The sequence below is a fragment of the Ceratotherium simum genome, chromosome 11, assembly GCF_057802395.1.
Source record: "Ceratotherium simum simum isolate JZ-2026a chromosome 11, ASM5780239v1, whole genome shotgun sequence".
NCBI classification, from domain to species: Eukaryota; Metazoa; Chordata; class Mammalia; order Perissodactyla; family Rhinocerotidae; genus Ceratotherium; species Ceratotherium simum.
This window is the reverse complement of record NC_141910.1, coordinates 74712392-74736835: the sequence shown is the minus strand read 5'-3', so window position 1 is coordinate 74736835 and position 24444 is coordinate 74712392. Positions and strand designations below refer to the sequence as shown.

The window sequence follows — 24444 nt, the reverse complement described above, 5'->3', positions numbered from 1 at the left end:
TGGACCAAACCACCAATGTTCCAAGAAGTCAGTAAGGACAAGAATATCCTGTCTGTAAGCACTGGTGAAATGGACTTAGCTGATGACCAAATCTCAACCAGTCAATGAAGTACCAGTCTAGCCTTTTGCCTGATGACCGAATCTCAAGCCAATCTATGAAGTACAGACCCAGCCTTACCTCCTCTAGCACCAGTGAACTCTTCCTTAACATGACTCATCTCATCCTCCCTTTTTCCATAAACACCCTGAGCCCCTTTCCTATAATCAGGACACTATTTGGGTTTCTACCTGAATCTGTGCTCCCTGAATTGTAATTCTCAGATCTCAAATAAACAATTTGCCTCTTAAACTGGTTTCTGTTTTTGTAGGTTGACAGAGGCTACCTGAAAGGGAGTAAATGCTTACATTTTACAGCCAAATATATTCAGTAAATCGGATATATTTGTCTTATAATGGAGGGAGATAGCCTAATGATCACATAAGATTTCCCCATGGCTGAACCCTTCTTTAGTAGTTCCAGTTGATTCCTTTAAAGTTCATGTAATAGATGATTCTAGCAGGTGCTTAGCTGGGGATCCAGATGCTGAATATAAATTCTGAAACCAGGAATCCAACAATCGATTATTTAGCCTCTTAATGGGTATTTTCTTTCCGGAACCTGCTTCCTTGTGTGCCTCAGATTCAGACACAAAATTTGCTGAGCACTTGAGTGCTGGTCACCTTGCTAGGTGGGTCATGTCATTGGTAATTAGAAATGCTGGGGCCTACATTATAACTATGCAATTGTTTGTTTCACGGTACTATCATTATGCCCACAAGTAATTATGCCGACTACTTTTACAAAATATGTCCCATTTATTTTTAAAAATAGATTATTTAAAATATGACCCTAAAGGGGGCCAGCCCCGTGGTGTAGCACATGCTCCACTGCTGGTGGCCTGGGTTCCAATCCCTGGCATGCACCAATGCACTGCTTGTCAGGCCACACTGTGGCGGCGTCCCACATAAAGTGGAGGAAGATGAGCACAGATGTTAGCTCAGGGCCAGTCTTCCTCAGCAAAAAGAGGAGGATTGGCATGGACTTCCTCACAAAAAAAAAAAAAATATGACCCTAAGTAAACTAAAATTGAAAGTCTCTAGCAAACAGAGAGCAGAACCTAAAATTCGGTTAAGACCCTTGGTTAAATGGTGCATATTTACAAATCCTACCCTAATCTATCACACATACAAATATACATAACTTATTAATTCTACTGCTTTCAAACATAGAATGAGAACATGGAAAAGCAATATTTTATGCCATCTTTATAATAAGTCGTGGTTAAGTTACAAATCATTAATCAGCCTCAACAATTAACGATTTCACCCAAAACTACACACATTTAATACAGTGTCTAGAAATAATTTGCAAAATTTGTCTACTCCCCAACTTTCCACAGATTTTATTACACAGAGCTACTGTTCATTCTCAGCATGAAACTCCGCATCACCTCGTTAAAGGCACTGGGGCATTATGTCCGTGGTCCACTTAGTAGAACTGGTGGTGCTTATATGTGTGTGTCTGATATTCCTAATTACGCTTTCTCCACACCATGCTCTAGAATATCAAAGCAGGAAAAATAATCTTGAGAGGCCAAATTTTAATCCATAAAATGTATATGTGTGTGTGTGTATACACGTATATATAGATACGCTTGTATATCTACATGAATGTAAGTGGTGAATTGTTTTCATAAGGACATTAAAGCACTGTAACAGTCCAGGATTATTTCAAAAAATTCAGGTTTACTGGAACAAACTATTACGACTTCTGAAAGAGGAATGTTAACTTATGCTCGCCACACAGGATTAGCAACAACCGACTCACACCTGCCTGATCTAAAAGAGCTCTCTCCACTGGCTGGAACAACTCTCCTTTGTACTGAGAAATTAGGTCTCCCAGAATTCAGATTCTTGAGGAGCTTTGAATCCCAGGAAGAAGCATAAGAAAAAAAACATTCCCTTCAGTCTTAAACATGTTTTGGCATTTCTCTGAGGCAAACTTGAAGCCAATGAAGATCTAACTAGACTCTTCAGACAACTGCCACTTCTTTTTAGGGAAGAAATGACTTTTTCGAAAAGATTAGCTTTGAAGTCATATTTTTGAGTCTGACACTAAAATAAAACTGGATATAAAAGCAAAATCATCTTATGTGTATTGCCTAAAACACGCCCACTACCCTGTGCAACATGCTTTTCACTTCTATGTCTCACGCACAATGCTGGATGCCTCAGAGCAGAAACACGGTTCTCGACTATGGAAGCAGATGCGGCTCGACTAATCAATTCATTTCAGCAGTATTCCTTCTCATCCCAATACGTGACAGTCACCAAAGTAAAGCTTTGGCTATGGACAGACAAAACCTACTTCACCAGTTGATGCAGCCGTGGTCACAACAAAGCTCCCAACTCCCGGGGAGGCATGTGGGCTAAGCCATCCCAACACCACTATTTTGGCTCATAGCAGTATCTCTTGGGTAGAGCATCCAAGAAAATGCAAAATTAAAGACTAGATGTGCTAACTTAACTTTCTGGAAAAAAATTGCTAAGCTAATCACATGTACACAATAAATATTTCAGCAAGTATTTGTGATGACCAATCTGAACAATGACGACTGAAATAAAATCTAGTGTCTAATAGATAATTTAAAGGAATTCTTTAAAATGAAAGTTAAAGACACATAAATGGTGGTTCTTTTCAGCATTGACCAGGACGACTTATTTATACGGTAGTCGTCAATGTGTCATGAATGTTAACACCAGGCAACTCTTGTGGAAACACTGGCCCAAATCACCACTGGATACTTTGCTAATATTTTAAAGATTACCATTTTCTTCTTCTTCCTCCTCGTCCTCCTCCTCCTCCTCCTCTTCCTCCTCCTCGTCCACATCCTCTCCATCTTCGTCGTCGTCGTCATCTTCCTCCTCAATCTCCTCCTCTTCCTCGCGGTCCACCTCCTCCTCCTCGTCATCTTCGTCCCTCTGCTCGTCGTCATCTTCAGAGTACTCCCCCTCGTCGTCCTCCTCCTTCTCGTCCATGTCCTCCTCAGTCCCGTCGCTCTCATAGCACTCGTCTACTGAGGAGCTGTCTGCTTTCACTGCAAACGGTTTCCGTTTAGGAGCAGGTTCTTGGGGCTGTTTATCTTGTGTTTTTCTTTTTTTAGCCAAGGGGCAGCCATACACACTGTTAAAAAAGAGAGAGAGAGAAGATGTGTTACTATCTTTGAAGATCTGAGCAATGAGAGTTCTGACCAAGAGAGCTAAGGTTTAGCATGCGTGCCGTCAGCACAAATGCCGGCAGGATCTAAGCATACACCCGTTCTCACACACGTGCCAAAATCTCTTAACGAAATGATAGTACAAAGAAATTCAGCTTGCATTTGTCTAGTTACCATTAACATTTTGCCTGATCTTCCAGTTCCTCATTACTATCATTCCTCGTAATAACATGGAGATCTTAATAAAATTCATCAGGATGGCTTATGAAGCACTTGCATCATATCATGCAGTTGACAACACAAATTTAGTAAACATCTTACCAAATATATACTGTGTGTAATGCACATTTTTAAAAGAAGAATTAGTTCATGCACGCTCTATTAACATATATACATTTATGTGATATATAAAAATACACGTTGTGAAAAAGCTTTGGATATATTTGGATTTACACGTTCCATGGATAAAATTCTATCTTTAGACACCATAACCTACTCAAAGAAGACGAGCCATAAACACCTGTTGGTGAGAGAAACTCTACAATTAAACTTATAAGAATGTTGTCTGTCTTCGCTTGCATCAGTCCCACCCCCAGCATTACAGAAACACTCAGCGATATTGGCAGTCATTACCAAATCATGTTGAAATCAGCCCAAATGTGGGTAAGCCCCTTACAGCAGGAGCTCACACTCATTCCTGGAGGAAGGGAAATTTTCCAAAGCTATGTTGCTAATTACAGTTCTTTTCTTCCTGAACACTCTATGTATATACTACAAGGAAAAAGGGGAAAAAAGACAGAGGCAAAAACAGGGTGGGCAAATATCCCATTTGTCTAAAATGCTATGTACAATCTCCATTACTAACCGACTACTTTGGTAGGGGTTCCTGTAGACTTTAATTAGCTTATGTTTAGATCTGGGAATGGTGAGATATTTATTCAGTCATGCACCCATCCAGTGCATATTTATCTTGGAAGGCTCCTTTGTGCTGGACCCTGTGCTGTGCAGGAGATTCAGAGGTGAAACGCACAGATCCTCACCTCAAGGATCCAACTGGGGACTTAGACAAGTGAGTAAGAATGTGTTTGAACCATGATCACAATTTACCACAGTACACAAAGACCTGGCGGGTCACAGGCACTCAATAAAAGGCTGTTGAATGAATGGGTGGAGTGTGACAAGCGCTATGATGAAAATACACAGAGGACACTAGGCCATGAAAAGAGGGGCAGCCAGTGAAGGGAGCTGAGAGTTCCCCAGGAAGAGGCAACACTGGTGCCAGGCCTTGAAGGAAAGATACATGTCGTCTGTGAGAGAAAGAGACTATTTCAATACACTCCAAGCAAAACAGAGAGGTTTCAAAGATGTGAATGTATGAAAGAGCATGATAGGTTCAGGAAACTAAAATAAAAACAAAACACTGCAGTCTAGAGTGTGAAGGGGGGAGTGTGCATGAGAGCGGGAGGTAAGGGTTGAGAGTTGGCAGGATCAGACCAACCTATGGACTAATTATGGGCTTCTAGATTTTTTGCAGGAAATAGGGAGTTATTTGAGTTCTTTCATGTGCTCAATGATGCAATCAAATGTGTACGTTAGGAAGGTGACAGCAAGGTGCAGTGAGGAGAGCAGACTGGAGGGCGCGTGAGACAGGAGATGAGGAGCTGCACACAGGCAGTGCCACTATCCTACGAAATACTAGGATGATCAGTCATTTGCCTTTTACAAGTTATCATCGCTTAAAAATATAAGAATCAAAACAAGAATAATACTTATTATAACCAGAAAAAACAAATATTGGTCTATATAGTATTTCTAATGTGAAATAAACAGATATCCGAGATTTCTTTTATGTGAACTTTTACATGTTTTGGGAAGAATCTGAGTCAGTCATCTCAGACAAACATTCCATAGTGTTGATGGATTGGTTCCACTCCACCTTGCTCTCCACCCCCATTGTGCTGAATTTCTACCTGACAACTAGTCAAATCTAAGGTCCATACCAACCAGTCTTCTCACAAGGTGGTCCTGGATCTGAGTGGCCTTGTTTGATGCATTCACTCTGTGTTTGTCCACATAATAAGTTAGTAGATGTGACAGTAAGCATGCTTGCTCTTGCAGGGTCTGCCGTGATTTTGCAGGTCACAATGACTATTGCTACCTTCCCCTACCTCTTCTCTCTCGTCTCAGCTCACTAAGAAATTCTTTGATGCGACTGTTCTGCCATCAAAACTCCACGACGGGCATTCACTAAAACAGATAAGGAGGCCCACTTTTAACCATCAGCTTCATCCAGATTGCTAGGAAATGATGTAAAACCAGTTGACTCCAAGCTCCTCAGTAATGTTATTCAAAATACCCCCACCTCAACATGGCAACGGGAAGCGTCTTCAGATGCACTCAGCACTCAGATGGGATTTCCTGTTTTATTCTCTCACACACTTCGTTGCCCAAAATCTCAAAGTGGCTCATGTTTTGCTTAGACCTTGAGATGGTGAAGCTGCAGAGTTTAGAGCAAGAGAACGGAAATTGTCTTATTTTCACCTGGATTGGTTTTACTTCCCTATCCTACATTTTGTAAACAATTTGGCTTCATTTTTAAAACTGTTTGGAACTAGCTGGCATCAAACTTCCAGTGTCTTCTGCCACTTCACAGGGTTTGATGCTCAAGCTTTTCCTTCTGGCCGTTAATGTAAACAGTAAATAAAATTGCACTCCAACTACAAACAGATCCCGTTTGTCCCTTCTCTATTTGAGCCATTCTAATTGACTGCCAGGTCTGCTATTCACTTTAAATGTGACAGCAGAATTCAAGCCCACAAGACAGATTTCATTCTCTCTGTGTCAAACAGCACATGGCTCAAAAATCTGCTCAAATCGACAGATGTCTCCTGGTCTACGAGACCCAATAGTTTGGAATATTTCAAAGCGAAGCATAGAAAGCAATTCTGGAACACTTGGGGAGTGTGGGTCCTCCTCAACCCACATTCTGTGAACACCACATCTGCTGATGAGGTGTCCCGTGAGCTGGAAGTAGAGAATCTGCACACCTGCACGAGAGTGGGTGCGGCTCCTCTACCTGGCAGGTGTTCTCCATCCACCTGCTGGGAAAGCCAGCCTGCCTCACTGCCGCCATCACTTCCACATTCATTTGCGCTCGTGTCTACCAACACATATGAGTCTTTCTATGTGACATTCCACAATTCTGGAATGTCCCCAGAGTGACAGAAACCATGTGGAATAAACGGTAGATTCTTAGGAATAACTGGGAAGCTGGCACTAAGGTGAAACCCAGGTAAATGAAGTTGGCAGGTGCCATGTCTGGCTCTTCACTCACATCTCCCACATGCAGGGAGGGTCCAAGCTCAGCTTATGGTTGGAATTCATGTCACTGTCTCATTCCTCCTTCCTGCTTTCAGTACTCTTGTCAAGCCTCCACTAGTATTTCCCACGGTGGTTGAAGGAACCTCGAGTATGATGCTTGCTCAATGAATATTTATTGAATGGACAAACTATAGTTTTTCTATTTATTAAAAATGAAAGCATTATCACATTCTCGTGTGATTATGGGTTGACCTACTGTCTTTCTCCTTCACAAGATTGAGAAAATGGCCTCTGTTTAATTGACTGTTAAATTTTAGAGCTGCAGTATCCAATACAGTAGCCACCAGTCATATGTAGCGATTTAATTAAAATGAAAGAAAATTTAAAAATTAATTTCTCAGCTGCACTGGTCACATTTCAAGTGTCCAATAGCCACAGGTGGCCAGCGGCTGCCATACGGGACACAGTAAGCGCTCAATAAGGATCTGCCGAATGAAGAAGGATGCTTCCGGCGCGCTGCAGCATGTGCAGATGCTTCTTCACACCCTCGAGGCTGGATGCGAAGTCAACGTCCGCAATGCACTGACAGACCCTTTCTCTCTTACACCCCACCCTAACTCACGCCCCTTCCTCTAGCAGCAGACACGTGAAGATTACAACAAACGCATTTTATACGTTTTTCACACAGAGAAACTTCAAAGCATTAGTAAATATGGTTACTCATAAGATCATAGTAGTTCATATGTTTTAACCCCGCTTAAGTTACTTAAAGTGACAGGTGGAAGAACTGCATTTGGTTAGCTCCAAGTTCCTCCAAGCCTCGCTACCCTACGGGCCCACCATGCTCGTCTGGACTCCTCAAAATGCCTTTTAGTTGTTGCAGCTTTTACAATCTTTTTGACGTTAACTTGATTTAAACAATCTTCAGTTTTTTTTTTTGTTTTTTTTTTTTGGTGAGGAAGATCAGCCCTGAGCTAACATCCATGCCGATCCTCCTCTTTTTTACTGAGGAAGACTGGCCCTGGGCTAATATCTGTGCCCGCCTTTTCCACTTGATATGGGACGCCGCCACAGCATGGCCTGACAAGCGGTGCGTCAGTGCGCGTCTGGGATCCAATCCCGGGCCGCCAGCAGCGGAAAGCACACGCTTAACTGCTAAGCCACAGGGCTGGCCCCAACAATCTTCAGTCTTTTGCATCAGGTTACTCTAGAAAATTGATTATTTGCTATGGAGTTCCCACAGTGAACACATATATTTGCAATATGGTGTATTACATGGTCTCGGGGCTGGTTTCCATGTTATTTTTAATGGTCTTTTACTTGAGGTTTCATTTATCCAATTTTAATACGAACAGGGGGTAGGGTCTCAGTAACCGAGAAACCCAATTGTTAGAGCATGCCCTGCTCCCCAATCTCTTGTTACAGCCGCTTATAAGAGACAAAGCGGTGGGAATAAGAATGGTCTTGCCTCCTGGCCCGTCATCCACCAACGGTGATGCTCATGAAGCACAGAATGGCCTCACAAAGTCAATTCAGAGACTTACAAGTGGTTCTTTATAATCTTTTTTTTCACGGATGATATTTTTCTTGTATTGCTTGAATAGCCTCAGTTTTTTAAGGTTAAAATAATTGTTTTGGAATAATAGAAATAATATTTGAATATGATTCTGGAGTCCTGAGTTCTAATCTCAGCTCGGCTGATACCAACACTACTCACAGAGCACTTAATATGTACCTGGTGTTTTCTAAAATCTTTACATTATTAATCCATTATTAATCCCTCATGATGACCCTATGAGATAGAAGTTATTATTCCCATTTTGAGTAACTGTTTAAAGTCACACGGCTGAGAAACACTGAACAAGGTCCTTGAAACCTCTCTTTTCTCCGTGTCTTAGCTTTCTGAGGTCTGGAGAGGGCCCAAAACACCATGCTTTCTCATTGGGCTATTGTAAGGAGCCACTAAAATAATAACATATTTGTTTCTCTAATGTCTATCATATAGTAAGTGGGTGCTCAAAAAATATTTGTTGAATGATTAGATTGAGCGATTCATTTGTTCAGGAAATGTTTCGCTGAGTAGTGGAGACATATTCCTAACCTCACGGGACACAACCAGAGACAGTTACCCTAATGGAGAGGATGGGAAAGTTTCACAGAGGGACCAATAGGGCAGGGGTGGGGTGGGAGAGCAAGAGGGAGAGAGAGAGAGACAGAGAGAGAGGGATAGAGAGAGAGACAGACAGACAGAGAGAGAGAGACAGACAAGGAGAGACAGAAGACAGATAGAGAGAGAGACAGAGAGAGAGACAGAGAGAGAGAGACAGACAGAGAGAGAGACAGAGAGAGAGACAGAGAGAGAGAGACAGAGAGAGAGACAGACAGAGAGAGAGACAGAGAGAGGGAGCAGTGTGACTGCATCAGTGGGATGGCAAGATGTGGACCTGGAGATGGAGATGGCAGTGATAAGGTGGTTAGTGTTTATCCTAGGAGCAGTGGGAAACCCTGGAATGTTTACTAGCATGATCAGATCCATACTGTGGCTGCAATGTGGGGACGGGCTGGAGGAAAGCAAGGTCATATCCATGATGTGGAGACTTCACAGGACTCAAAGATTTTGTTGGTTTTTTTGGTGGGAAGGGGCAGAGATCAGGCTGACTTGGTGTGCTATATTTGAGGCGTCCCAGTTTAGAGGACAGCTAGAGGGGCTAGAATCAGGAGGGAGGTCTGGGCTGGAAATGTTGCTTTGGGGCAGTCAGCACTGCAGTCTCTGGTTGGACATGGACTTGGCTTCCAGGGAAAGAGTGAGTGAGAGGAGAAGGCAGCTCAGGACAGAACCCCTAGCACCAGAGGGACTTTAGGAAAGGGAGGAGAGAGGGGAAGGAGACGCAGAGGCCTGAGGCCTGGCTGAGTGCTGGGAGGGCTCGCAGGAGGCATAAGGCATGGGGGTTCATGCCCCCCATCCTGCCATGCCGGTCTGGCTGGGAGGAAGGTGGGATCATAGAAACATGCAGCCACCAGACAGCTCACAGAGCGCTCGGGGGCCCACAGCAGGTGTGAGAAGAGCGACCAGGGCCAGTTGGGACAGCGCACCGTGGGCGGGCTCTGAACCTCCCTGGAAGGGTGAGCCGTCTACAAAGATGCAGGAAGGTTCAGGTCACCAGAGGCCTGGAGAGGTCTGTGAACAGCACCAGAACTATATCAATATAAACAATAACTCCACCAACTGTGTATGTGTAAGTAACTTTGCTCAAGGTTACACAACTATTTAACTTTGGGCAACTTCTATAATTCCCATTAGCCTCAATTTCTCCATCTGTAAGATGGACACAGTAATATCTATTTCATAGACTTTTGGCAGCAAATAAAAAACACAATATATGTAAAATACCTATTGGTTAGCATGTGGGAGGTGCTTCAAGAACTGAGTTCTCTTTTTCTTATTTTCTCCATCTTCTTATTTTAAGTACAATTGACATCTCTTCTTACCTCTAAATTTTTAAATGATTATTTTTATATGTTTCTAGAATATATAAAAGCATTTAAAAATACTTCAGAAGTAATTTATTTCATTGAATTATTCAATTAAATAGCCAGCATTTCAAATGTCTTCCCGATAGAGCCTTTCAACATATATATTAATAAAACCACTTCACAGTTTTAACTAGATATTGACGTATTTTCATAATTTTGTTCTTTTATCCTCTGTAGAGTGCTGTAAATAAGAGTCTAGCTGATTTGAAAAGTATACATTTCTAAGTTATATGTGACATAAATGTTCTAAGCATTCTAAGACATTCAAGGAATAATTTTTCAAAATATTTACTTGACCCTTCTGCTCAGAGAATTAAAAAAAATCTGTTTCTGGAAGGCAGAGACTTGCTTTATCATCTTTTTTTAAGTCACTTTACATGGTGTAGTCTGTTATTAAATATTTATTGCCTTGAATAGTAATTCAAAGATTCAAATAAAACATAAAATAATCACTAACTTTAATCTATTTCCACTCAAAGAAAATACTTCCCCAAGTGAAGGCTGCGGGTCCGTGCCCCCACGCCCGCTGATGGTCCCTGTGAGGCTGGGCACGGCGCATGCAGTAAGCTGCCACCGTTTTCCCAAACCCACTTTCCAGGAGGTTTGGTTATTTGGCTGCTGAGATTATTTCTTGTGTGCTTTTAAAATTCCTGAAATCCTTACAATATCCTCTTCCTCTTTCTCTTTTCACCTGAAATAACCCGTGTGTCTCCATTCCTTTAAAGCTGAAAGGGCTCAACTCATGCAGCCCTTGAGTGTGGGTGCCACCAGCAGCAGCAACCAGCACCAGCGCAGTGCCTCCCTGCCCCTCTCCTATTGCTCCCTTCCTTCCTCTCTCCCTGCCCTCCCCCGTCCTCCCTCCCTCCCTCCCTCCCTTCCTTCCTCCCTTCCTCCCTTCCTCCCTTCCTGCCTTCCTCCCTTCCTGCCTTCCTCCCTTCCTGCCTTCCTCTCTCTCCCTCCCTCCCTCCCTTCCTTCCTTCCTCTCTCCCTGCCCTCCCCTGTCCTCCCTCCCTCCCTCCCTCCCTTCCTTCCTCCCTTCCTCCCTTCCTGCCTTCCTCCCTTCCTGCCTTCCTCCCTCCCTCCCTCCCTCCCTTCCTTCCTCCCTTCCTCCCTTCCTCCCTTCCTGCCTCCCTTCCTCCCTTCCTGCCTTCCTCCCTTCCTGCCTTCCTCCCTTCCTCCCTTCCTTCCTCCCTTCCTCCCTCCCTTCCTTCCTCTCTCCCTGCCCTCCCCTGTCCTCCCTCCCTCCCTCCCTTCCTTCCTCCCTTCCTCCCTTCCTTCCTTCCTGCCTTCCTTCCTCCCTTCGTGCCTTCCTCCCTTCCTGCCTTCCTCCCTTCCTCCCTTCCTCTCTCCTTCCCTTCCTTCCTCCCTCCCTCCCTTCCTCCCTTCCTCCCTTCCTCTCTCCTTCCCTTCCTTCCTCCCTTCCTCCCTTCCTGCCTTCCTCCCTTCCTCCCTTCCTGCCTTCCTTCCTCCCTTCCTCCCTTCCTCCCTTCCTCCCTCCCTCCCTTCCTTCCTTCCTCCCTTCCTGCCTTCCTTCCTCCCTTCCTCCCTTCCTCCCTTCCTGCCTTCCTCCTCCTTCCTGCCTTCCTCCTCCTCCTTCCTCCCTCCTTCCTCCCTCCTTCCTTCCTCCTTCCTCCTTCCTCCCTTCCTCCCTTCCTCCCTTCCTCCCTTCCTTCCTCCCTTCCTCCCTTCCTCCCTCCTTCCTTCCTTCCTCCCTCCTCCCTTCCTCCTTCCTCCCTCCCTTCCTTCCTTCCTCCCTCCCTCCTCCCTTCCTCCCTTCCTTCCTCCCTTCCTCCCTTCCTCCCTCCCTCCCTTCCTTCCTTCCTCCCTTCCTCCCTTCCTTCCTTCCTCCCTTCCTGCCTTCCTTCCTCCCTTCCTCCCTTCCTCCCTTCCTCCCTCCCTTCCTCCCTTCCTCCCTTCCTTCTTTCTTTCGATTCTGTTGGACTTCTCTATTCCAACCACATATCACTAATCTTGAATTTGCCTCAAAAGCACACCCTAAATGGGAGATATTCAGGACTTTCACAATTACAATCCCTTTCAGAAGTATCTGTTGCACTAAGACCATTTATTCTGAGTCAGGTCATTTCTTGAAATGCCACAGGTGCAGCAGATCCAGAAACACGAGGACATGGGTCTGGTCACAAAGAATACCAGGAATCGTCCTTTATATTTAGTTTGTCTGATTGACACTTCCTTCTGAAGGGAAGGAAGCGATTGGTGAGGTGTGGTGGGGCGTGGGGAAGGTGTGGTGAGGCGTGGTGAGGTGTGGGGAAGGCATGGTGAGGTGTGGGGAGGCGTGGGGAAGGTGTGGTGAGGCGTGGTGAGGTGTGGGGAAGGCATGGTGAGGTGTGGGGAGGCATGGGGAAGGTGTGGGGAGGCATGTTGAGGAGTGGGGAAGCGTGGTGAGGCATGGGGAAGGTGAGCATGCATCTCAGGAAGGCTGTGAGCCTGCACTACAGGATATAGATCTGACCAGGTGTTCCTTCCACTCCCAACTTCTGTTGACCCTCATAAGGTTCTCAACCTCCCACACCTGGTTTCCTCCTAGCAGACATTTCTAAATCTAGTCTCTTCCCATTGCTATCATCCTGCTTGAGGTCAAACACGTTTTCTTGAATTACAACTTTTATCAGGTCCGTCCTCTATTCAGATTTCATCAATAGATTTTCTACACTGAATCATATTTACACTCCTCTGCTTGGTTTTTAAATTAGTTTTTATTTGCACATAGTTTGAAGAGACAACCAGTTTGAAAAGCCTTCCAAATCTCACCCTCATGAATTTCCATTCCCCCAAGTAATCGTTGTCAAAATTCAAGCTGATTCTTTTGGTTTTCACTACTACTTTTCTAAATAAATGCTTATATATATTACTACTTCTTGATTTCCTACTTTTAGGCATTCTCTGTTGACTTCCTACTCTGAAAGATGAGGGTCACCTTTGACATCACACTCCCCACCCCCCACATCCCCCAGTAAACAAGTGCATTTTTAGTATCCCCAAATACCCAATCTGACTATTGTGTGATTTTGGTTAGATCGATATTCACTTTTGATATTATTCGAACATTACAGAGCGGCAGAGCCAGGTACTGTACTAGGAGTACTTTTTCTTTCCTGCATAACTTTAATTTTCCCTGTATCAATACATTTTTAATTTTCTATGTAATTTTCATTATTTGATTCCCAAACTTTCCCCCAGGTGTATAAAACTCTGCTTAAGATCAGATCCATCAGGCCTTCCATGAATCTTGCCTTAAAGGAGTCTCTATCTGAGTTGTCTCACCTACTCTAACTGTCTACCCCAGGCCCCTGTCCATCGTGGAATCCCCATCATCATCTTCATGGGAAAGCACTTCCCTCCTCCCTGTGTTGGATTTCTCATTTTCTGGACCCAAGGTTTCTCTTCCTCTGTCATCTCTCATTTGAGTGGATTTCATCCTCTAGGAGCTTACTGAGGAAGGGCGCATGAAGGGGACATTTTCTGCTACCTTGCATGTCTGAAATGTCTTTGCTCTACACTGGCACTGAATTGATGGTTTGTATGGGTGTATAATTTTAAATCACAAAGCATTTTCCCTTAGAACTAAAACAGTTTTCCTCCTTATGTTCTAGTTTCCTGTGATCATGTCAAAAAGTCCAGTACTGTTATGATTTTTGATCCTTTGTATGAAAACTTAACTTTTTGTCCCTTCTCATTGGGGGCTTTTCAGATCTTCTCTTTGTCTCAGGATTCTGAGGTTCCTTGATGACATCTCTTGGAGGGGGATATTTCCTCTCTAGTGCTGGGTACTTAGTGGGCTGTGTCGATCTGGAAAGTCAGTTCAGGGAAGTTTTTTGAATTGCTTCTTACACTATTTTATCCTTACTGTTTTCTCTGGTCTCTTGTTCTGAATTACTGTTATTTGGATGTTGTGTTTCCTGGGCTGGTTTTTTCATTGTCTTATCTTTTCTCTCCTATTTTTTCCCATGGTGTTGTCCTTCTAACTGGGAGATTTCTTCAACTTTATTTTCAAGCATTCTCTTGAATTTTTATTTCTTACTTTCAATTTTTTCTAAATTTCATAGAGCTCCAAATTGTTTTCTAAATAAATTATCTTCCCATTTCTTTGAGAATATTGCATTTTTTTTGAAAGTCTTCTCTCTGCATAATCTCTGTTTTCTTCAAGTTGTTTCTTCTGTTTTACTGTCTTCATCTTAGAGGCTTTTTCTTGTTTAACTTTGACTGTCCGCTCATATTTAGGAGAGGACTATGTGTTGATTGTGAGCTTCAGGTACAGTGATCTGACGAGGCTGCTTTGCCAAGTAACACAACACGAAGTATTTTTTTCCCTCTTGTATTGGTCAGATTCCCCAGAGAAGGCTCTTTCAAGCTCTCGGCTGAGGATACAGTCCTGGCAGACAATATGCTTTAAATCCACTGTAGGAGACATCCAGCGTCTCAACATTCAGTGCACAGATGCCCACTAAGCCCTCCTGTTTGCCCTCAACTGTCTGGTGACCCCAGTGATAAGCTCTATGCTTTATTTTATCTAGGGAACAATTCTCTAAGCTTATTACACCTCTAGGGAGAAAGAGGGTTAGTTCCTTTGGCTCACGGAGCAGAGCGGTAGACTGGGGTCTCTGCTTCCTACGCAAATGTAAAGCCAGTTTTCCAGCTTTCAGATCCATGGTCACCAACACTTTCAGAAGTACCTGGGACCACCACTTCTCGGGCTTTAGGGGGTTCCACAGTAACATCAGGCTGCCTCTCAGCTTTCTTCAGGTGCCTAGAATTCAGCTTTTGTTGAGGGGCAGGGAGTCTGCTAGATCAGACAATACACAATTCTCTGTTTTCTAACTTCCAAAATGCTGACGCTGTTCCCTCCTCTCCCATTATTTTTCCCACTGTCTTTTTGCCTTTAAGAACCAAACTCTTTGCTGTCATTTTAATGAGGTCTGCAAGGAAGTACTAGCTAACAAGTGTGTTCAAACCTATCTTGAACTTGGACATTGTCTACTTAATTTTTAAGAACTTTAAAAATGTGGCTATATCCTTTCTATATAATTTTAGATTCTACTCCATGCCTGCATTCATCCCTCATTGTGGTTACCCATTTTCCATCATTCTCAACCTATACTTCTATGTTCATTCATGACTCTTCTGGCCTAAAATGCCCTCTGATACTGACCCTGCAAGACCATCTCAAGTTCTATCTTCTCCATAAAGTCATTCCTGATCAGTCTAGAATGCAGGACCTTCTACATTTAAGAACTCTGTGCCATTAGATCTTTAGCATCAATCTTGTAAACTACCTTGTATTTTTCTTGAATTTTTGATGTGTGCTCATCTCATCAACTCAATTGAACTGTTTCTCCTTGGCTTTAGGGACTGTGCGATATAATTAACTATTCTAAGTCCCCACTGTGCCCAGGAGTGGGTATTCAACATTTATTTCTATTGATTGATATTATGGACACTTCTGGTACGGGCCTGTCGGGACTTGGGTTCTGCCAGCATCTGGCTTTCAGTGAAAAGTGTGCTATCTCCTCTCCCTCTACAAAACAACTTTACTATCTGTGCCATTTACTGGACTAGGACGTTGAGAGTGTGGGATAAAATCATCCCAACAGCCACTCTACCTCTCGGCAGTATGATCGGTAATTAAACCGCTGTATAAACACGCTTAGACTGTTTCTATTTTAGCTAAAAATCTCAGATGGTTAACAGGAGTTCCTAAAGCGGCTAGCTCATTACGAGCTAGCGACTCGTGCTGGGAGACACTATTGACTAAGACAGTATCCTCAGAGCAGTAGAGTCTCGAGGAGAGAGGAACCTTAGAAATCACTCCATCCACCTGTTCACTTAGAAAACGAAGAAACTAAGGCCAGATAGATTAAGTGATGCATGAGGCCAGGACGTGACTGGACTTGCTGCCTGCTAAGCGAGCACCTCTTCTGCCAGGCCACAATAAAAGCTGAAATGAACATTGGCCAGAAAAAATGCTTCTACTGGGGACTTGTCTATGCTCTGCATTCTCAGGACTCACGGCCTCTTGGGCAGCCTACTTATATTAGCTTCAAGGAACACGTCCAGAGAGGAAATTGCTGGAAAGGAGCACCACGCATGGTTAGACTGTCAACTGCATATCTGTTTCAGCTTTATATTTCTGAATATTTACAAGTTGACACCAACACTCTTGGTCAGAAAGGTGCTACGTGACACTTAACAATAATAGCAGCACAGACTATCCGGTCTGTATTTAGTCCGGATGAAGAAACTCAATGCTTGAGGCAGCAACTGTGACAACATCATTACCAAGTGACGGTCCCACTTTGTATGACCGTAGGCACTTAAGACCGCAGTAATACTACCAAGCTCCCGAAGTCACACCAGGACTATTACCTTGAATTCCAGTAATTAAGATTGAGAGGAAGAACTGAGAAGCAAGTTATACAAGAATTTACGATTCTACCAATTACATCTTTGCCTCAGGGGCAAATATGTAAGAAAATACATAAAAACAAAACACCAAAGATTTCCTACTCTTCCTCAAACACATGCTAGATTCCTCTTCTTCAGATGCTCTAAGACACAGTACTTTGTCTTTATATGGTTGGTAAGAAATTCTTCAAGTGTGAAATATTTAAAATTCTGATAGTTGAAGGATTGAGATGTTTACATGTTTAGCGTGGGGATAGAGGAGACCCACTTGAACATTCCTCATTCAAAGAAATATGATCATTTTTATGATCATATATAAATGTATGATAGAAATACATTTTATATACATATATAGATGCACCCATGTGCATACACACACACACAAACACACACATACACACTCCAGGCAAAATATGTCTCTCAGAGAAACTGTGGAGGTTCTTAAATATGCATTTTCTGGTAAGTTATTGCTTGCAAAACACAAGCTCTTACTCCACATAGATTTTCAAAGCTGCTCTGTAGTTTAATGGGCACCAGGCTACAATAATGAGCCTTGAAATCTGGTCATTATAAAGAGGATTAAACATGTTTTCCCCATGACGTCACCTTGGTTTTAATTCGGTGGCACTGGTTAGCTACAAGCTGTTGTGCCTGCACTTTCCTGTTGGGGTGGAACCTTATGAGCAAACCCATCCGCCTTAGGGCTTCCCACCCAGTGTTTGGCTAAAACCTCAGCTGGACACAGCTATGCTTATTTGAGTTATTTACTTTCCTAATAACCATTAGAAATACTTGCCCAAAGAGAGCACATGACAGACTTCTTAGTGTGTTTACTGCCCTGCTCTAAGATCCACTGCCTGTGCCAACACCACTCAGGTCGTGCCTTCAACAGAGCTCCCTGTCACCGTGTGGGCTGTGCTTCGTCACAGACTGCATTCGAGGCTATGATCTCCACCATCCCTAGAACTACTGGCTCTTTTTTCTAAACTCAGGTGTTAGATTGTCGTGACAGACAACGCTAGTGTTGAACAGGCCATTCTACTTGCACACATAACTAAGAGAAAGCAATGGAAAGCTCCCTGTTTGCTTCAGGGGAGGTGGGGTAGAATTTCACAGGAAAGGTGCTTTGAAGACAAGTTCAAAATATCCACCGTGCTCCTTTCGAGGTCTCTCTCGGATTCTCTGAATATGGTGTCTCTGTCCCGTCTGTCTCCAGCTGGTTTGTCTCTGTGAGCAGGGAGATGCCCTCAGGGGACACACCCAGTGTGGTTGTGACGGTGCTTCTGGCCTTCCAGAATATCCAGTGAGAAGGGATATGGCAGAAGTGGTTGGCATGGGGCGGGGTGCTGCAGACTACAGCAATCAACTGATTTATTTAGATCTGACGTCACGGGGGGTCTTGGTTGGGTGTGAGGTCACAGTGTGTGTGTATGCGTGTGTGTGAGCCAGCTCTTTCTCCCTCACACTAACTTCTGAGATGTAGGTCTTTACTTCTCTGATCTCTGAATTCCTTTGAACCTGCACAGGTCAAAGAGAAAGGCAACAAGGAGAAAGACTCTTAGAATGCAGACCCGGCACATAGTAGGTCCTCAGTGTGGCTTTTATTTATTTATTCTTGTTTTAATGAGCAGATGGCTCATTTACAGTGAGCGATGAGATGAGATGTTTTGGTGAAAAGGCTCTAACCGTTTCTAGCAGGGTCCCCACATAGTGTTGTCTAACGAGGCCACGGAGCCTTCCTCATAGCTCCCACACTTCCCCATTGTCGCCCATGGAAAGAGGACAGGCTTCCGAAGGGACATCTGCAAATGCAGCCAAACCGACTTAGTCCACTGCCCTGGGGATAAGATCCAGGGGTAAAAGTTGCAGAACTTTTCCTCTTTTTAAAGAAATGCAGTATTGCTTCTTTCGTGTCGTGCAGACACCTGCCGAGGTTCCTCAGGAGGAGAAGGCAGCCATTGTATGGGTGCTCTCTCAGCTTCAGAATAAAGTCAGTAGACTCCAAATCAGTACCTGGTTGAATATAAATGACGCTGCTGTGTGGAGCCTAACACCATGTTATCTGTCTCCACGTTTAATAATACTAAACAGCCAAGAAGTTTTCTTGTTTTCTATCAGTTTTCTTACGAACTGCCTACCCCTCCTCCCTGTGAGGAGAAAGATATACCTTAGTCCCACAAGTGCAGAGATTCTCCGACTTCTTACTCAGGAAAAGAACACTGGTCTGGGACCAGAAGAGCTGGATTTGGAGACTCTTCACTTACTGTGTGACCTCAAGTGGGTCACCATCACTGTGGGTGTCAGCCTCCTCATCTACAAAAGGAAAGAGCTAATGAGAGTGGTCTTCAAGGGTGTTTTCTGGAACCAGGACTAAAGACCAGGTGTCTCGGGGGTCCCTGTTACGTCGGGGTCCTCCTGCTTCCATGGAAGGCTTTTACTGGGGAGGATGTGGGAGGCTCAGTCAACTTGCCTAATCGCTAAGGCCCCTTCCTTCTAGGATTCTCTGGTGTTTCCTTTCACAGTTCCTATTGCAATGGGGTTCCTCACATGTTTTTTGAAATAGACCAGTCTCATCAATTAGAAACTATCAATTAAAAAGAAATAAGTAAGGACCCGTGTACAGAGTGTGGACCTGTTTGGGGCTGTCCGCTTCTCGGTATCTGAGAGAGGCTAACACGGGAACTGACAACAAGAAAAGTCAATAGGTGTCGTATCACCTTATTGCTGGAAAACCCCCCAAAAGACAGAGTCTGAAACTACAAGGCTAGATCCCATAATGAAGTAAGCATGCCTATGAGCCATTCACAGATGTTCCTTCAAAATGATGTGCACTCGGGCTTCCTGGGGCCACATGTCTTACCATGAGGCCCAGAATCGACCTCGGTGCCCCTGGGAGAAAGCTGGACTCAGACTCCCTGCCCCTGTCCCTTTCCACTCTCTGTTGGTCTTCAGGGAGAAGAATGGGCCAGCCGACAGTCCTGGTGTCCCTTCCCTTGTCTCAGGAGCAGAACAGTCACTGCAGAGACCAAGCCCAGGCCTCACTGAGGGGTGGGTGCCGTCTGCAGGCTCTGGTTCAGTCTCCAGGACCCACTGGCACCCCACCTCCATGGAGGTCACCCCTTGGGTGAAGACCTGTAGCCCACAGAAGTTTTGTTTCTCCTAAAGTGATGCTCGTATAGAAACAATTTCTCACCACAGGGCTAAGAACTATACACCAGCCCAATATTTCCCATCCTGCCGTGGCGATGTGGAAGTCTCTGAATATGAAAACATAAGCCACCAGCGATAAACCAGTGAGCTCTGCACTGTGCAGACGGGCTGGGATTCTCTTGCTGGTACCGGAGCTGGGTCTGCACAGGTGGCACTGGGTAGCGTTAGCCAGTTAGTTTTCTGGCCAGCTGTGAGGATGGTGGCAGAGCTGCAGTGTTCTGCAGGCAGAAGTGGCCCCAGCCCAGTTGGAAAACGTCTACCTGGACACGCTTGCCCACCCTTCTCCTGAAAAATGCCCGTGTGCTGCGGAGGTTATTACATTTCTAGAAATTGAAAAGATCCGCCATAAAAAGGGCATTTGACCTCAGGATACGTGGAGAGACTGCAAACCTTAAAACAGTAGTTCTGCAAGCAGGTGGCTGCGCCTGACACTCCTTCACCTGTGTGTCCCCAGGGCTGCTCTCAGTGGTGGGAGTAGGCCCATAGCCACAGTGGCATCTTAGCTTCAGTTTACTCAAGAAGGACCCTCATAATATCTCAGATTCCTGGGACTGCATCTGAGTGCCACGTCCCACTGCTGAAAGAAAGAACTACAAGGCAATAGGATTGATGTCAAACTGGGAACAGGGCCAAAAGGGATGCAGGTGTCATGAAAAGTAGACAGGATTTGGAATGGAAAGGACTGATTGTGAGCCAGCTTACGAATTCCTGTCCCTGGGACCTGAGCAAGGCATTCAAGCCCACTGAGCTTCAGTTGTCGCCGCATAAAATGAGGATGATAGAATGATAGAATGTTCCTGTGTGTGTAAGAGTACACGCAAGCTGCAAATATATCAAGAGTCCGCCTCGTTCCACAAAGGATTTGAGATGAATGTGAAAATGTCAGCTGTGGCACATACAATTGCATTAAGTGTGCTCTACTCCCCTCAATTCCTGGGCTTTGCACTGAATTCGGTATCAAAACAGGAGTACCTGGATCTAAGCAACTCCTCCTCTCTGGCATGCTCGCCCAATCAGCTTTTGAGGCCTGCTGCTGTCGCTCCTCCTCTGTCTGCATCCGCCCGCCTCAGTCAGGCTGGCTATTATTCTCCTGGGTCAGGGGAGCTTTTCATTGCTCTCCTCTCCTCTGATTCACTGACTACAGTGCTGACAGGTCATCTTTGTAAAGCATCATCATTACCTTCCCTCCCTCCCTCCTTCCTCCTTTTCTCCCTCATTTCCTCCCTTCCTTCCTTCCCTCCCTCCTTTCTCCTTTCCTCCCTCCCTCCTTCCTTCCTTCCTCTCTTCCTTCCTTCCCTCCCTCCTTCCTGCCTCCCTCCCTCCTTCCTTCCTCCCTCCCTCCTTCCTTCCTCCCTCCCTCCTTCCTTCCTCCCTCCCTCCTTCCTTCCTCCCTCCCTCCTTCCCTCCTCCTTCCTTCCTCCCCTCCCTCCTTCCCTCCCTCCCTCCTTCCTTCCTTCCTCTCTTCCTTCCTTCCCTCCCTCCCTCCTCCTTCCTTCCTCCCCTCCCTCCTTCCCTCCCTCCCTCCTTCCTTCCTTCCTCTCTTCCTTCCTTCCCTCCCTCCCTCCTTCCTGCCTCCCTCCCTCCTTCCTTCCTCCCTCCCTCCTTCCCTCCTCCTTCCTTCCTCCCTCCCTCCTTCCCTCCCTCCCTCCTTCCTTCCTTCCCTCCCTCCCTCCCCCTTCCTTCCTTCCCTCCCTCCCTCCCTCCCCCTTCCTCCCTTCCTTTATTCCCTCCTTTCTTCCTTCCTTCCTCCCTCCCTCCTTCCTTCCTCCCTCCCTCCCTCCTTCCTTCCTTCCCTCCCTCCTTCCCTCCCCCTTCCTCCCTTCCTTCATTCCCTCCTTTCTTCCTTCCTTCCTCCCTTCCCTCCTTCCTTTTTCCTTTCCTCCCTCCCTCCTTCCTTCCTTCCATTCTCCTCCTCTTTCGTGTCCTCCTTCCTCTCTCTCTGCCTTCTATGACCACTGGTCCTGCTGACATCCTTACCCCCTGCGCTGCCACCCCAAGGCTTGGGCTTCCACATCTCCTCCTCTCAACATGGGGGGACCTTTCATGATGGGGACCCCTCTTATGACCACGGCCCCCTTCCTCGCTGTGTTTCACCCCCCTGCACTCACAGCTGTGGGGACTGCCACGGGTCCACTAAGGACCTGCTTTCCTTTCTCTCCTCACTGTCCTCACCCTGCCCCGATGGGCTGACGCCTACTTACAGGTCAAGTCTCTCCTCAGCCTCAGCTGCTCCAGAGTTCTTGTGCGTCCTCTGCCCTCAGGCCCTGAAAGTATCTGGGGGCCAGAGACTCCTCTGTTACTATGGCAACCTGAGCACAGCACTGTCACATTGCAGGGGCTCAGCAAATAGCTTGACTGCCTGATGAACGAGTGACTGCATATGCGAAGCTCTCCCCACATGCACACCCCTCAGCAGCCAGTGGAGAGTCTCCTCCTGGGAGGACTGAGCAGCCCAGGAAGGTGCCATCCCTTTCCTTCTCGATTCCCTGCCCCTCCACGTAAATCCTCTGCGGCACTTGGGACAGCATATCTCACTTGTGACGATGCAGGGAGGCTGCAGTTCCCTAGAGGAGAAAAGGTTTCCTTCCCAGGACACACCCCTCTGTGTAGAGCAGAGGTCCTGACACGTGTGTGGTGTGGAGGCAGTGAATATTAGGATGGGAATCAAGAAGCCTTCCTCCGAGGAAAAGACATATTATCTTACTACGGATTGTAAATTTACACAGAACTAAACCTAACCCAATCTGTTCGCATGGAGAAATTGTTCTTCTATTTTTTCTATCATTTTCCCTTTTTATCATCCTTTTATTCATAGGTGACAACGTTTTCCGGCAAGCATTTAATGCGTGGCCACAGTGAGCCAGCACTGTAAAGGATGCCACGGTGAGACACAGAGAGAGGGTTTCTCTATCTTCTGAGGAGTTGATGACAATCTATTTGGGAAGGAAATTTTATACACGGGCAGAAACAGTGCAGCGATGGAAAGGCAACTTAGAAACAAGTGCTTCACAAAAGTTTGTATAGATAACATAATGTTTTAAACGCAGAAAAAGAAGCTACTCTTTAAAGGAAAGTCATGATGGATCCTTGTGGAAAGTGAAGAATCATATGGCAAGTGAATAATGCAGAATGTAGACCAAACCTGGAAGGAGTCTGGCGTCCATCTGTATTTCACATCCACAGGGAGGTGAGGTAAGGGTCCTGGGTCCTACCACTAGTTAGAGCCAAAGCCGAGGACTAAATAAAAGTCTTCTAACTTCCATTTTCCAAAATGTTGTCAAATTTGGAATTTTTGTGTCCAAGCTATTTCTCAGATTAAAGCCAACAAGCATAGTGCCCATTGCATTTATAATGGCATGAAAGAAATTAAAAATGATATTGCCAGCAATCTTTGCCCATCTCAAGCCTGGGTCTCCTTGGCTTAGTTTTTGGAGCATGTGGCAGAGGTCTCATGTGAAACCCTCTTTGCAGCTCAAGAAGACTCCTTGTGGGTGCTCATGTCTCCAGTGCTCCTCCCACCATCCTTCCTCCTGCCTCACTGCACACTACCCTCCCTTACAATCCTGTACTTCTAGATGCACGTGTGCATCTCTGTCACATGTTGCACACCTTACATCGTAAGTACTTCCAGGGCAGGGATATCTCCTTGTCCCTAAACACCCTTTCTACCAGAGAGCTGTGTGTGCAGTGAGCACTCAATAATTAGTACAACAGAACATCTTTTCAGCAATCTGTAGAGTCATATCATCTTCTACTTGGCCAGGAGACAGGTGACCATTTCACACTTGCCTTGATGTAACTCTCTAACAAGTATTATAATTTCTGAAATAAAACAATTGGGTGAGTTTCGGCATTGGGTTGGACATCTAGCCCCTCCATCTGCTTGCTCCTTCCTGGTCTCACTGCACCATCTCCACGCTTCCAGGATGACATTCCCTGTGCCGTGCTGGAACCGTCCATTTGCCTTTTGGTTCCTCGGCACGTGCATCTAGGGCGGTCACTGAGGGTAGGGCTGTCACTGAGGGTAGGGCTGTCACTGAGGGTAGGGCTGTCACTGAGGGTAGGGCGGTCACTGAGGGTAGGGCTGTCACTGAGGGTAGGGCTGTCACTGAGGGTAGGGCGGTGACTGAGGGTAGGGCTGTCACTGAGGGTAGGGCTGTCACTGAGGGTAGGGCTGTCACTGAGGGTAGGGCTGTGCCCGGCACAGCTCTCAGTCACTCGGCAGTGCCTCAGAAGGGCTTGCTGACCTACCGCTTGGCTCGCTCTACCAGCACTGTCAAGTTGAGTTCTTGACAGCAGCAGCCAAGAGTTAAAGAGACTCTAAATAAACGTGCAGAGGCGCCTCGCTAGAGGAAAGTGGGAAGAAACAAAGAATTTTCCGGCAAAGGCACTGTTGAAAAATATTACCAATCGACCCTTTAAAAATTGATTCTTTTACAAATAAGAAAATTCTCTTTGGAATAAGAAGGGAATATTTCAAAAAGAATTGTATTTTATATTATCTGCAGTAGGATAACCACCTTCCATTCTGCTGGTGAAAAAGTCAACAGGTCTGATCGTCCCGGAAAGAAACTCTTAAAACAGTACGTGTCCTCATATCCTTCAACCCAATGCTCCTCCTTATGACAATCTACCCCAAGGAAAGTATCAAAAGGTCATAAAAATTGTCTGGAAAGATACTTATCACACATTATTGATA

At 45.3% G+C, this 24444-nt stretch overlaps 1 protein-coding gene across 6 annotated transcripts in view; it reads right to left on the bottom strand.

Annotated features, from left to right (window-relative positions):
* Window positions 1-24444, bottom strand: part of MYT1L (myelin transcription factor 1 like) — a 161740-nt gene that overhangs the window by 125320 nt on the left and 11976 nt on the right. For all 6 annotated transcript variants that reach the window (XM_087436432.1, XM_087436436.1, XM_087436437.1 and 3 more), the window contains exon 4: window positions 2868-3223. In XM_087436432.1, coding sequence (XP_087292558.1) covers window positions 2868-3223 — 356 coding nt within the window. The remainder of the gene's footprint in view (window positions 1-2867; window positions 3224-24444) is intronic.